General features: G+C 40.0%; 1 protein-coding gene across 7 annotated transcripts in view; it reads left to right on the top strand.

Annotated features, from left to right (window-relative positions):
- The first annotated feature begins 1,686 nt into the window (after window positions 1-1,686).
- LOC117272019 (rho GTPase-activating protein 12-like) overlaps window positions 1,687-12,933 on the top strand; it is a 59,564-nt gene continuing 48,317 nt past the window's right edge. For 5 of the 7 annotated variants that reach the window (XM_033650681.2, XM_033650680.2, XM_033650679.2 and 2 more), the window contains exons 1-2: window positions 1,688-1,900; window positions 9,343-10,120. In XM_033650681.2, coding sequence (XP_033506572.1) covers window positions 9,416-10,120 — 705 coding nt within the window. In that variant the 5' untranslated portion in view covers window positions 1,688-1,900; window positions 9,343-9,415. Of the gene's footprint in view, window positions 1,901-8,353; window positions 8,375-9,342; window positions 10,121-12,933 lie in introns of those variants that run through there. The other 2 variants (XM_033650674.2, XM_033650676.2) reach the window with 2 other exon arrangements.

Genomic DNA, 12,933 nt, shown 5'->3' with positions numbered 1-12,933 from the left:
TTTGGAGAACTTTGAGGCCAGGTTGATGCCTTGAGCTCTTCATCACATTCCTTGGGCCATTCCTGAGCAGTGTGGCAGGTGCATTGTCCTGCTGCAAGGGACACTGCCATCAGGGAGTGCTGTTGTCTGGTATTTGGGTGGATTGAGCACGTCTAGAGGCATCTGAATAATTGCCAGGGTCAAATGTTTCCCAGCAGAACATTGCAGATGAAGATGATCAATTTTATTGACTTCACCCACCAGTGGTTTTAATGTTTTGGCTGATCAGTGTATGACTTGGTTCAGGAATGAGAGTGGAGGTATTGCATGTGGGTCTGAAATCCAGCTTCAAGCTGCCAAGTCATATGGATCTATGTTGTTCACTGTGATTAGTTTCTCCAAATGCATTTGCTTGACGATTGTAGCAGGCATAACCTAGGTAACACAGCATGATCTTCACAAGAGGGCGCCCACACGCCAATACACAGTGTGATGACAACTTTACATTCTCTGTAGCTTCATTTTGAGACCATAGACTGCATATACAGTCATCTGTACACATGGGAGGATCACAAAAAAAAATGTTTTAAATGTAGCATATCCAGTGTAATGTCCAGAAGGTAACTAGTTAGAACATGTAACTGTAATTATATTACAAATATATAATATTGTATTCAGTTACAGCTACTGAGAAAAATTGTGTAATAAAATTACAATTATTAATCTAAATATTGGTGACTACACACATGGTACATCAGAATATATTGTTTATGGCAAAAAGTTTATATGTAGAATATAACTTTGCATCGCATAGCATAGCCTATATACGGATATTATTCAGCGTTATTATCCAGTTTAACATTGGTTAGAAAAGTAATCAAAAAGTAATCAAATGTAATAAGTTTGATGGAGTAATTAAAACATTTACATAACTTATTACATCTCAACGGGGTAACAATCTGTAACCTCTTAGATTTCACAAGTAACCTTTCCAACACTGAACATATCCAACCATGGTAATATTTCAGTGATGACATTTACAGTCTTAGAAGACAGAAATGCATTACCACGATTGAGAAAAACAGTGAAACATTACATTATTAAAGTTCTTGTATTTATTTAGTTTCAGTAGTTCCAGTTTATAACCATAGGGTGGCGCTAATTCCCCGTTTGCGTCCCGTAACACTTGACGGCTCGTACCATAGAGTATACAACCAGACAGGAGCTCTCACTTTGAATGTATTCCCATTCGGAACATGGGGGTGCTTTTGATAAATTAATGGAAATGCTAACAAACCAAAGCTAACTGATAGATATTGACTGTCTGTCGGCAATTATATATATATATATATATATATATATATATATATATATATATATATATATATATATATATAAAATTGCCGACAGACAGTCAATATATATATATATATATATATATATATATATATATATATATATATATATATATATATATATATATATATATATACATATATATATGAACAAACCGTTGTTTAACATTAATTCATTTTTATGTGAAATATCGGGTGATATAACGCCAAAGTTTTGTATTGTAGTCATTGTATTTCGCTAACCGGAAGGCGAGTCATTTTGTCCCGGGGAAAAAAAACACGCAGAGTGGTACATCGTCCTCAATAGACGATCTCTGCTTAAAGGTAGTTGCCAAAGTTGTCAGGGCAGGCGTGAGTCCACGGGAGCGAGCACTGCTGTGGATTACACCGGCCAGGGAAGAACAGGAGAGACGGGAGCGCTGCTATCTGACAAACCTGACAAGTAGTGAACCAGTTTCACACGGTGGTCGGTCGACAGGAAAGTACACGGGATTTTAAACTCGCCCAGGACCATTGGAGGGTTTTTTCTTTTATTCTCCACGGAGTGTCCCACCGCAGCAGAGAAGGTAGGTTAAGGTGCGGATGTTTGACTGCGGCACTGTTTGGGACACCGAGGAATGTTTAGCTGATTAGCTAGCTAACGTTAGCGACAGATTAGCTCCTGTAAATCAAGGCAAGAGGCTGTAAACCCATGTTAACACTGTAAAACGTGAATATAAGTTAAAGGTAGGGCTTAAATACCTTTACTGAAAGTGTACAAAAGTATTCCCATAGCTAGTTAAGTTGAGAGGAATGCTGTACACACACCAGGAACTGCAACTAATTCCTGTAGGAGCTAAAGTGCTATAATCAAACCATAGAAAATCAACAGTAGCTCCTGAGAGAGGTGTGTCTAGGCTGTGTCCCCTGGGGAATTTGTTTTGTACCATAAAGTTGCTGTTAAGCTAACTCAGACAGAAATGTAAATTTTTGGTTGTGTGCGTTAACTTTATTAGCTGTCAACAGTAACATGAACCTGTCAGGGTGCAGCACAAAGCAGGTGACAGGTCATTTTACCTTTTGAAGGTACAATGCACGTTCAATAACAGTGTGTTTAAGAAACATGTCTTCATATTAGAGGTTTTAAAATTTCCCCACAGTGTTAAATAACATTATAAATGATACATTTTTATTGCACTTATGAAGCTCTAAGTCACCTATTAACTAAAGTGATTTGTCAGTTGACAGATATGTGATAGTTTCAGTCATGTATCAAGCTAAAATGCCACACATTTTTCATGTGATGTGAGATTTTGCTGCTTTTGTTGTAAATTGAATATATCTTGGTTCTGGATTGTTGGTTTTGACAAATTAAGCAATCTGAAGTTATTAACTTGTGTTTTGGAAAGCTGTGATGGACATGTTTTGCATTTTTACGACACAGGCTAAAACATTAGTGGAGTCATGCAAAGTAAAACAATATATTAACTGTTCATTGCAACTCTAAATTTGGTTATCAAAATGGGAATGGACAAATCACATCATAGTTTTTCCCCACATGGTTGTGGATGCAACCTCATTGTTTGTTTACAGTAACTGTGAGTAGTAGGATTTAGTGTAATGTTATGTCATGCTGAATTGGATGGACTTTGTCAAGTGTTGAACCCTGCTCTCATTCTTACAATGGACGAACTACCTGGCTCTCAATACAACCTTTATTTGTGTTTCATTCCTGTCCTCACATCTCTCCTCCCTCAAGATGCCCACATTAAGTGAGCTGCAGCTGGCTGTGATTTGTTGAAGTGTGACAGATTGTGGTTATGATGACAGTTGCAGGGGACCTTGGGGAGCTGAGTTACGAGGAAAGTCGTGGTGAGAGGTGCCTAACTGGGACAGCCTGTGCTGAATCCAGGCTGTTTAGGGGAACGTGGACCTATATTTGGTGTGACTATGTGCGAAGGTCACAGCACGGCACTTGACTGACTCTGCTGGCTCCAGATGTTACAAATTGCGGCTTGAGATGCCAATTTTTGAGGTTCAGTTCACCCAGGATCGCAGGAAAAACACATTCTCTCATTTATGAGCCTTGCTGATAGTTTTTGTTTGACGTCTCAATCTCCAAAACGTTCCCATTATACTAGAGGTGAATGGTGTTTTTGCTGCTTAAAGCATTGAAATATTCATTTGCAAAACTTGAAGGCAGCTTTTCCAGAAACATGTCAAAGTTACGCAGAACTCATTGTCAACAGTTTTCTCATGGATGACTTATTTGGTGGACAGTAGTTCCAAAGAAAACAGTGGTGTTTGTGAATAAACTTGAGTTGAATTATATCTCTGTTTCTGAAAAGACATGACACCATGTGAACCTTTAAAAATGACCTTATTGAGCCTGATAACCTCATTTCCCTTGTCTTTAAATAACTCCGCAGTGGGAGAGAAATGTGCTCTCCCTGATGGAAATAACTCACTCAGAGTAATCACTCGCTGGTTGGCTCTGGACAGAAACCCTCTGATCACTGCTAACAAGTGTCACGTGAGAGCCGATTTAGAGAAGTGACCCTACTGCCTCACTTGTCTGTGTTTCAGTGGAAACAGTTCATGTGTTAACGTTGAAAATCTCTTTCACAGATAACGCTTTCTGTTTTGCTGAGGTGGGAGAAAAGGGGAGGGTGTGTTCCCTACATGCGCTGACAACGGCGGATTTTCCACCACATATTCGTTCAAACAGTCCCACACGCATTTCTTCTTCTACCTTCCCATCACTTTAGACTCTTAAGCCAAGGTCGTGCCATCATTGTCTTGTAGCTCTGGATGGTTTTATTCGTCAGACCCACCCATCCACCCCACAGCGCACTGTAAATCTTATTACCATCACATCAAATTAAGGTGCTCCCTTCGATTTAGTGGACAGATTTGTACTGTCCACTAAATAGCAGCACTGATGGAGCTTAATGTAGACAGGGATAAGTGAAAGAGACAACAGCCACAGGGACTTAACCTTCTAAATACCTTCAATATGAAGAATGAGAGCAACCAGACAGTCTCACTCAATATGTGCATTGTTTGTTGACCTGTCCAGGTTAATTCATCAGGGTAATGCCATTTTCAGAGCATCATGTCACTAAATTGATATTAATGCTAGGATATTTTAGACATGGCATTTTTGCAATGAGAAGCATAGAGAGAGAAGATTGTTAAAGAAAAGTCATGTTTCATTGGTTAAAAATGTAAGGCTACAACTACTGCTTGTTTTAATTGTTTAATCTGCAGATTAGCCTATTTTTCTCAATTAATCTGTTAATCATTTGGTCTATAAAATTGTCAGAAAATAGTGAAAAATTCCCATTACAATTTCCCAATGGCCAAGGTACCAGCTTTAAATTGCATGTTTTGTTGGACTAGCAGTCGAAAACCCAAAGTAATTCAGTTTATTATCACATCCAGCACCAAAAAAGGAGCAAATACTCACAATTGAGGAAAAAGGAAAAAGACTCAAATGATGAATCAGCCATCAAAATAGGTGCCAATTAATGTTCTGTTTATTGACAAATTGAAAAATCAAATGGATTCAGCTCTAAAATATTTTGCTTCCAACTACAGAACTTTTAAAAAGTGTCTCAATTTCTGTTGCATTTATGTTTGCACATAAGCTGTAATGTCACGAAAAAGCTTCAAAGTCTTACATTTTATTGTTGGTTTTAGCTGTAGTATGTTGTGCGAGATGACGTTTTTCAGTCTGAGATACGATTTGAATCAACAGCTGTCAGACTGGTTTGAGATTTACCTAAAATCTCTGGCAGGATATTGACAAGGAGTGGAAGAGTAAAAAGAAAATAACTGGGGGAAATGTTGTGCAAGGAAGGCAGGAAATTAACTTTTGTATGTGTGCTGCTGCAGTGACTTAAGTCCCAAAATTTCCCAGCCACTCTGGTTATTTTACCAGCCAGTTGATACTTATAAGCCCCAAAAGAATGACGTTTGCTGTTGAGCAGGTGGAGAAAGTCAAGCCCACTGTTTGGGCTTAGTTATTATTCCCAGAATTGGAGAAGTACAGGATGTGGCATGACTGACCAAACTGACTCTGGGCAAACCACAGACTTCTTATAAGAAGTGCATCAGCGTGGCAGATTGTGTAATGGAGCATTCAGTGCAGCAGTGTGCACTGATAAAATCTCACACCCACTACTGTGGATGATGTAAGGGAAGACTGATAGAAAACTCTAAAGAATGGCTGCTCAGGGATGGGCAAGAAATGCTAATTCTGATTATTCTGATTATAAGGCAAAGTTCCTCAACCTCAGTCGACACGTCTTCGACACAAGTATTAGATAGAAATAGAAGAAGTGTAGTCTTCTTCCCGCCAGCTAAATTAGCTGCTCACAGGTTAATGAAGAAGGCTGCCAGCTCTTGTTATAATATATGCCCATAGTCCAGACAGTGTAATGCTTCACTAGCCAGCTGGGTGTTGTTACTGTGAGCTGTGAATTGGCATCGGGGGCAGCGTTTTGTTTCATTTGGCTAATGGACGTTCTGTATAGCCCATAGATTTGGTGAGATTTCCCTCAGTGCCTATTAGCCTAAACCAGCGAGGTAATCCATGATGATGTTATCCCTGCGGTCATCGTATCAGGAGTAATCCAGAGGGCTGTTGGCCTAATCACAGATCTTTAGACACAACTGGTAAACGTTAAGAGAAATACCACATAGTAATAATGGATAATAGCTGCCTAGCCCACGTGTACTGGCTGTAAAACGATGTGCCTGTTAATGTGGCTGTAAAAAGGCGTAGTGAGTGTTGCTTTATGTGTGTAGACTGTGGATACTTCCTATGATGTATGGATTAATTAGACTCCAACACTGGATACAATTAGGATGACAAAATAACTCTCTGAAAATATGCTCCCCAAATAGATCCATCAGGATTTTGTCTGTCTGGCCGCCACAACCACTACACAGACTTGGCATTAAAAGTCATTTGTTGTGCGGTTGGTTTTGTGCCCAGTCTGCTGCAGTGCTGCTGGCTCTGTGTCTCTGTGTGCACAATGAATGGAAAAGCAGAAAGAGAGATTTTTAGTCTTGATTGTCTATTAAAATCATAGTTTTGTTTTTTTAAGGCAAAGTTCTGCCAGGATGTGACTCACTGATGACTGATTGTAATTATGGCTGTCATTGTAATATCCTCCTGTAACTGCTCCTGACGCTGTAATATCCTGCCACTTCATCTAGATCAGATTACATCCACTTTCTTTAAAACCACTGTCTGGGTTGTTACTCAAATGGGGGGAAGGTTATTTTAACCTCATTTTGTTTTGGATGCCTTGGAACATTAGATTAATTTTCAGAAGGCCAAAGGGAGCCCATTACAGCATCAGTTTTCTTTTATTACAAGGAGAAGTGCTGCATTTTCTCATGGTTTACTTTAGGCCTTTGAATGGGAACTTGGTAACCATTAAAATGTTAAATATTATACAGATAATAACATGTTTGTGAATGCAAGAAATAAATGTCAAAATGATAAACACAGTGTGACATTTGCCACTGTTGATCTGACGCATTTTGCACTATGATCTTATTGTTCTGCATTGGTCAAGAACTTACGCTGAAAAGACTACAAACTCAAAGGGATGATGCATCTATGAATTCATCCAACAAACATCTTTACTGGTCTATAGTGGTCCTTGCATGTTCACTTGCTGACAGGGTACGTTTAAAAGGAATGAACCTGGATCCTATGTTCTCACGTTTTCATGCCTTAGCAACTCGTGGACACAATAATTTTTTAAATCTGTCCAGGGCAATTGTACACGGTCAGTTTACGTCCATCAAAAGTGTTTGTTTTTTGGCACTGACAGGCTCAGATTGTTATTATAATTGCCACAGAAACATTACAGAAAAGCGACACAAAGAAGTTTTCCTTACCTTTCACTTATCTGTTTGCTATATGACTCTGGCTCAAGGAGAACTTGTCTTCTAAAAATCTTGCAACAGGTGACATGTTGCAGGAAAGTAGCGGTGGAAAGGTACAAGATTTCAGGAGACTTCTCAAACAAACAGACCGGATCGGCGACAGGCAGGTCTGTCATTCTGAGCCTGTAAGTGGCAAAAACAAGCACATTTAGGGGATGTAAATTTCGGTCCACAATTGCCCTTAGGGATTACGTTGCAGCCACTGCCCTAAAAGTGCTTGTTTCTTTTACTTAGACACAAAAACATGGGGAAATAGGATCCCTGTTCAAAAACACAGAAGTTTCCCTTAAAGGCAAATGTAATTTCTTAGATTACTAGCATTCCAGAAAACTGTTGTAATGAAGTTAAGAAATCTGTGTTGTAATGCATGTCAAACACTGCAGCAAGACAAGTACTAAATTTTAAATATAACACAAGCTTCTAGTAAAACCTAAAATGTCAGTGGGTCAACATTTAATAGAGCTACCCAGGCAAGATGCACATCTTTGAACTTAGATTGTTAGACCATGAAATATGTCTTTTACAGCTAGCACTAGTAGCAGTATGGAACAATCTCCTATCAAAATAGCCCATGCACAGAGGTACACCTGAGGCAATGTGACAGGATCTTATTATGTCACAAGGACAAAAAGTTGACTGATAATTTGATTGAATATTTTCTAAGAATTTGTTTGTCTTTGTTTTTCTTGGATTATTGTTATTAAACTCAAGTTTGCCTCTGAAGTTCGCTGCCAATAAGACATGTCTTAGGGTCTAAGGTTTGGCTCCATGACATGCAACTTTTTGTCACTGTGAGTTGAGTTATGACCATTTTTTAAAGCTTGCTCAAGGTGTGCTGGAGCCTCACCTAATGTTGTAAGAGAGAGAGATATGTGTGTGTGTGTGTGTGTGTGTGTGTGTGTGTGTGTGTGTGTGTACACATGTGACTTCAGCGGGAAACTATGTGTGTGTGATTCGACTAATCTCTCTGCTCAGCAGCAACATGCCTCAGTTGCTGCTTGACTGGCTGTGATGATCAGACAGAGGAACAGAGAGGGAAAGACAGACAGAGTTAGACACAGAAAAACAGAGATACAGAGGTGGAAGAAGACCATGTGAGTCATATTACTGTCTCCCCTCGTTATCTGCTGCTCTCAACCCTTGGAAGAGGGTTACAGCTCTTCAGTTTGTATTTTATTCATTGTGATTAGGTTAGTGGAGTAAAATGGGCTTTAAAAGTCATGGATGTTTGTGTCTTTGCTGTAGTATGTGTTGTGTAAGAATAAAATAGGCATGTTTTGATTTGTAAGTGCATTAACGAGGCTTAAAGTGATAAAATATAAAATTGTCATTTAAAATTTGTGCTTTTTTGTACCGTTTTTTACTGTTTTAAAATCCTTCTTTAAGGGAATTACGACAGCCTAAACCAATTTTCCATTATTATAGCAAATTTTTCCTTGGAAAATAAAGTATAAAAATCAATATTGCTGCTGATGTTTGCCCCACAGTTTTTCTTTTTCTTATTCCAGAGAAACTGCAGTCACTGCTGCTAGAAATGTAAAACACAGCTTTCTTTGTGCTGAAGGATTTTCCCAGTGTTAAGATTTGTATTCCCTAAATAATTTATTTCAGAGTAAAATATGTTTAATAAATGAGAAGACGACGTAATGTTCAGCCTGACAACATCCTTGTACAATAAACCACTTTCACTGTCATGCTATTTTAGCAGTGTATTTTCTTATTTGCTTTTTGAAAAACCAGTAATATGACATTTTTCACAGAACCTGATACTCTTCTCTGTGTTTGCATGATATTGAAACAGACACTGACGGGAGAGAATGCAGCTTTAGAGTAAACAAACATGATACTAAAACACATTTTTTGAACAACTAACAACAAATTTCCTCAAGGACTTTGAGATTATATTGTAAATCTCTTACATCCAAGAAACATTTAAAGCCCAGGTGCTGATTTACTCGTTAGTGCGGATGATAAAATGATGATTGAAAATAGGAAAATGGAAATGTATTTATACTGAAGTGTGTTAGATACTTACTTTAGATTTTTGTTGTTCTTCCTCCAGCTCTGCTCATGAAGCCATGCTAATAGACGTCTTCCTCTTGCGGTAAGCTGCCTGGTGGACAGTCAGAGGCATCATGGCGGATCTGCCTATTGCCCCGGGCGAGGTCTACATTGAGGTGGAGTACGACTATGAATACAAGGCCAAGGACCGCCTCATCACCATCCACGCAGGAGAATGCTACATGCTGGTCAAGAAAACCAATGAGGACTGGTGGCAGGTGAGGAAAGAGGAAGGGACTAAAGCTTTCTATGTACCTGCTCAGTATGTCCGTGAGGTCCGCAAAGCCCTCATGCCACCTCCTAAAGTGCTCCCACATGCCCCTGCTGCTGCCAGTGGAAACGCAACTCCACTAAGTGCGGGTGCAATTTGGGTAAAGCCAACCAGTCTGGATCTGGGACTCCAGGACCGGCCCACTGAGAACCTTCACAGACAAGAGTCCAACTATCGGCGCTCACCCTCTGCACACACTGCCTCTTCTGGGCATTTCAGTCCCCCCAGGCAGCGCAGGGACAGTAACCCCCATCACCCCCCCAGCACTCCCACCGACCATGACCGAGCTCTGGCTGACATCCTTGTCCATGGTGGTGGAGCCCCCCATCACGGTCATAAAGGATCGTCCAGCTCTCTACCCCGTACCAGAGCTAGATCCCCAGATCTGGTCCGAGCCCCGCTGGATGTGGACAGCACCCAACACTGTGACTCTGCAGGGGAAGAGAGACGCACCAACGACTCGGAGTCAGGAGACGAACTGAGCAGCAGCTCCACTGAACATCTCCAGGTAAAACCATACAAACGTAATGAACTGTTGTGCTGTTGTATGTTTTTTGTACATGTGAAGCTTGGCAGTTAAAAATCTGGGTCCAATCCAGGCTTGGTGTTTGTTAGGATTAAACATCAGTCCAAGGCTTTTTTAAATAACACAACACAACAAACATCACCACACAGGCATTGTGAGAGCCATAAGTCTTGCATGCAATGGAGCTGTCTTTATCTACCACTACAAGGAACAATACTAATCACACATTTAGTGTTGTGTATGACATTGAAAGCATCACACCAAGTTTTGTGCAGTTGGCTCTACTTATGTTTTTCATTTAAACCGGTTTGACATGTTAAGGTGATCTGACCTCTTGACCTAAATCAGAAAGTTTTGTTGAGCAGGGGAGTGATCAGCCACCCCAGGCCTAAAGCCACCGAGCTGCAGACAAGTGCAGCTTCAGCCAGAAAAACCTCAGTGAGATGAGGCAGCTGATTACTTTAGAGCCTGGTCAGTGGGGGTGTTTGTTCCTGAAATCATTAGCTCAGTCTGCTGCTGAACAAAAGCCAGTGAGAAAATAGAAACCGGGTCTGTGTGGTGCTGCCACTGGGTGTAGACCTCTTTTTTTGTGTGTATAAAGGAAGAGATTGTTGTACAAGTTGAGTTCAAGTTACATATATAGAGTAGTGCTTTTTACAGTTTGTGGAACTTTGACCTGGATACTAATGTCATAAATAGTAATTCTGCCAAGGCACCTTGGCAAACACGAACAGTCACTGAGCACAAAGCTTGTTGTGTTACTTGACTTGGACAGAGTTGTAGCAGATTTTGCAGTTGTATGTCATTTAGGTGTTTGTCTGTGAGTCTGTTTCACCCCAGATTAGCTAACTTCTGCCTGCTGTAGTCCAGGTTTAATGAGCCAATGTGTAGCTCTTTACACTCCTACCCTTCCTTTTCTTGTCATACCTTCACGCTGACATGAACACAATATCTCAAGAACACCTTGAGGAAATGACCTGAAATTTGGCACAAACGTCCACCTGGATTTAACTATGAATTTAGATTAGATTAGGAGATTATGATGGTCAAAGGTCAAGGTCACTGTGACCTTATGAAACATGTTTTTTAATGTTTTTTCAACATGTAGTTATATTATTCGTATAAGAGATTATGTTGGGATTCAGAACCTTCCTTAAAAATGGAACATCAAACTTATCTGTAGCACCATTATTCAATTTACAAAAAATTTCAGTTTCAGCATGAAATGAACAAACTAATACACTTTTTATGAAATCCACATATTCTGGGGTGTCCTCTGAAATGGACTTTTGGTCAGAGTATTAAGTGACAAAAATATTGCATTTAGTCAACCACAGTGCTGTCAAACTACTCCCAAAATGTAGCTTTACTAGTTTACTCACATTGACTTGAAAGATTTAGCTTCAGATCCATTAAATGACCCTTGACACTTGACTGTAAGTGAGTGTCTTGGTCTTGGTCACACAAGCACTCTGTCAACAACTATTCCGAAGTACAGATTTCACAGCGATGTATCACACAATGACGTAACCACTGACTCGGTATAGCGTGTTGTTAAAGGTTATCTAACAGTGAGCATATACAATTTTAAAATCCGTATATTCTCTGAACGCAGCCCAGTCCACAATGGAGTTCCTTCCTTCCTCGGTCCCTCTGTGTGCCATTTAAATGGCAGGAGACAAGGTCAAAGTAGTCAAGCTTGTTTCGGTGATCTAGACACCCACTCTAGCTTTGTCTGAAAGTAAACACTTTGTGATTTTCTCATTCTGTGAGTCGTTTGATCAGCAAATGCAAATATTACAACAAATACAAAATCTCTGTAAGGCTTCTCTCTTTTTTTTTTTTTTTTATCCTCCCGCCTTTTTTTTTTCTAGTTGATGGGTGAAGCACTTTTATACCATGGAAACTGTAAGTGTTTATTTTAAACTGGTTGTTAAATTTAGATATCAGGACACTTCTATATCAATGTTGTGGCAGTGCTGTCTGTATTAAGATTTAAGTAACTGCAGCAGCAGTGCTAATGCTGTATGCCCTGTTAATATTTGTAAATGTTTTGTTTATATCATTTCTGTTGATGCGGGAGTAAGAAAGTAATATTTAAAACCCAAATTGTGGTTTCCATTTGTTAAGTGGCCCTCTTGTATCTGTGGTGATGCAGTTTGCGGTGTTTATGGGAAAGTGATGTGATGTGGTTTTCTTCACCTACACCTCATTCAGTATTGTCCTTTATCAGGACATGTGAATGACTGACTTGTTAACACCATGCTTTTCCGTAGGTGACTGATTGTTCTTTGATAAGGTGGATACATGGTCCTACACAGCTCGTGAGTCAGAAGTGGTGATGTGAAACCGTCCCAGTTTCAGTGGGTTGTTTGTTTGTTTTTCTTCTGCCCTGGCAGCGTGCTGCTGGTGACAACAGCTCAGATGTGAGTCAGGACTTCCTAAAATATGCAAACCCCACCCCTCTCCTATCTCTACTGCTCTCATATTTTCTCTTCTCATGTCTTTCCTTTCCTGCAGCGTAATTTTTTAAAAGAGAATAAGAAATAAATCAGTGGCTTTTAAAGCAGGAGAAGGACGACTGAACATAAAACCAAGGCAGCAGTGCAAATTCGAAAAATAGAGCTGTGAGTTTTCCAGCTGCCCGGGCTTGTTCCTTATTGCCCGCTCATCCAGCTCCTTCTGATAAGCTCCCTGCTTATAAGCAGTAATGAGTGTGTCTGGAGAGCCGGACAGCTCTTTGCCAGGCTCTTATCTGCTACATTGGACCCGACACTGGGGCCCACTTTGTCACT

The sequence above is a fragment of the Epinephelus lanceolatus genome, chromosome 12, assembly GCF_041903045.1.
Source record: "Epinephelus lanceolatus isolate andai-2023 chromosome 12, ASM4190304v1, whole genome shotgun sequence".
Taxonomy (NCBI): Eukaryota; Metazoa; Chordata; class Actinopteri; order Perciformes; family Serranidae; genus Epinephelus; species Epinephelus lanceolatus.
The sequence above is the reverse complement of the archived record's forward strand: the minus strand, read 5'-3'. Positions and strand labels throughout refer to the sequence as shown.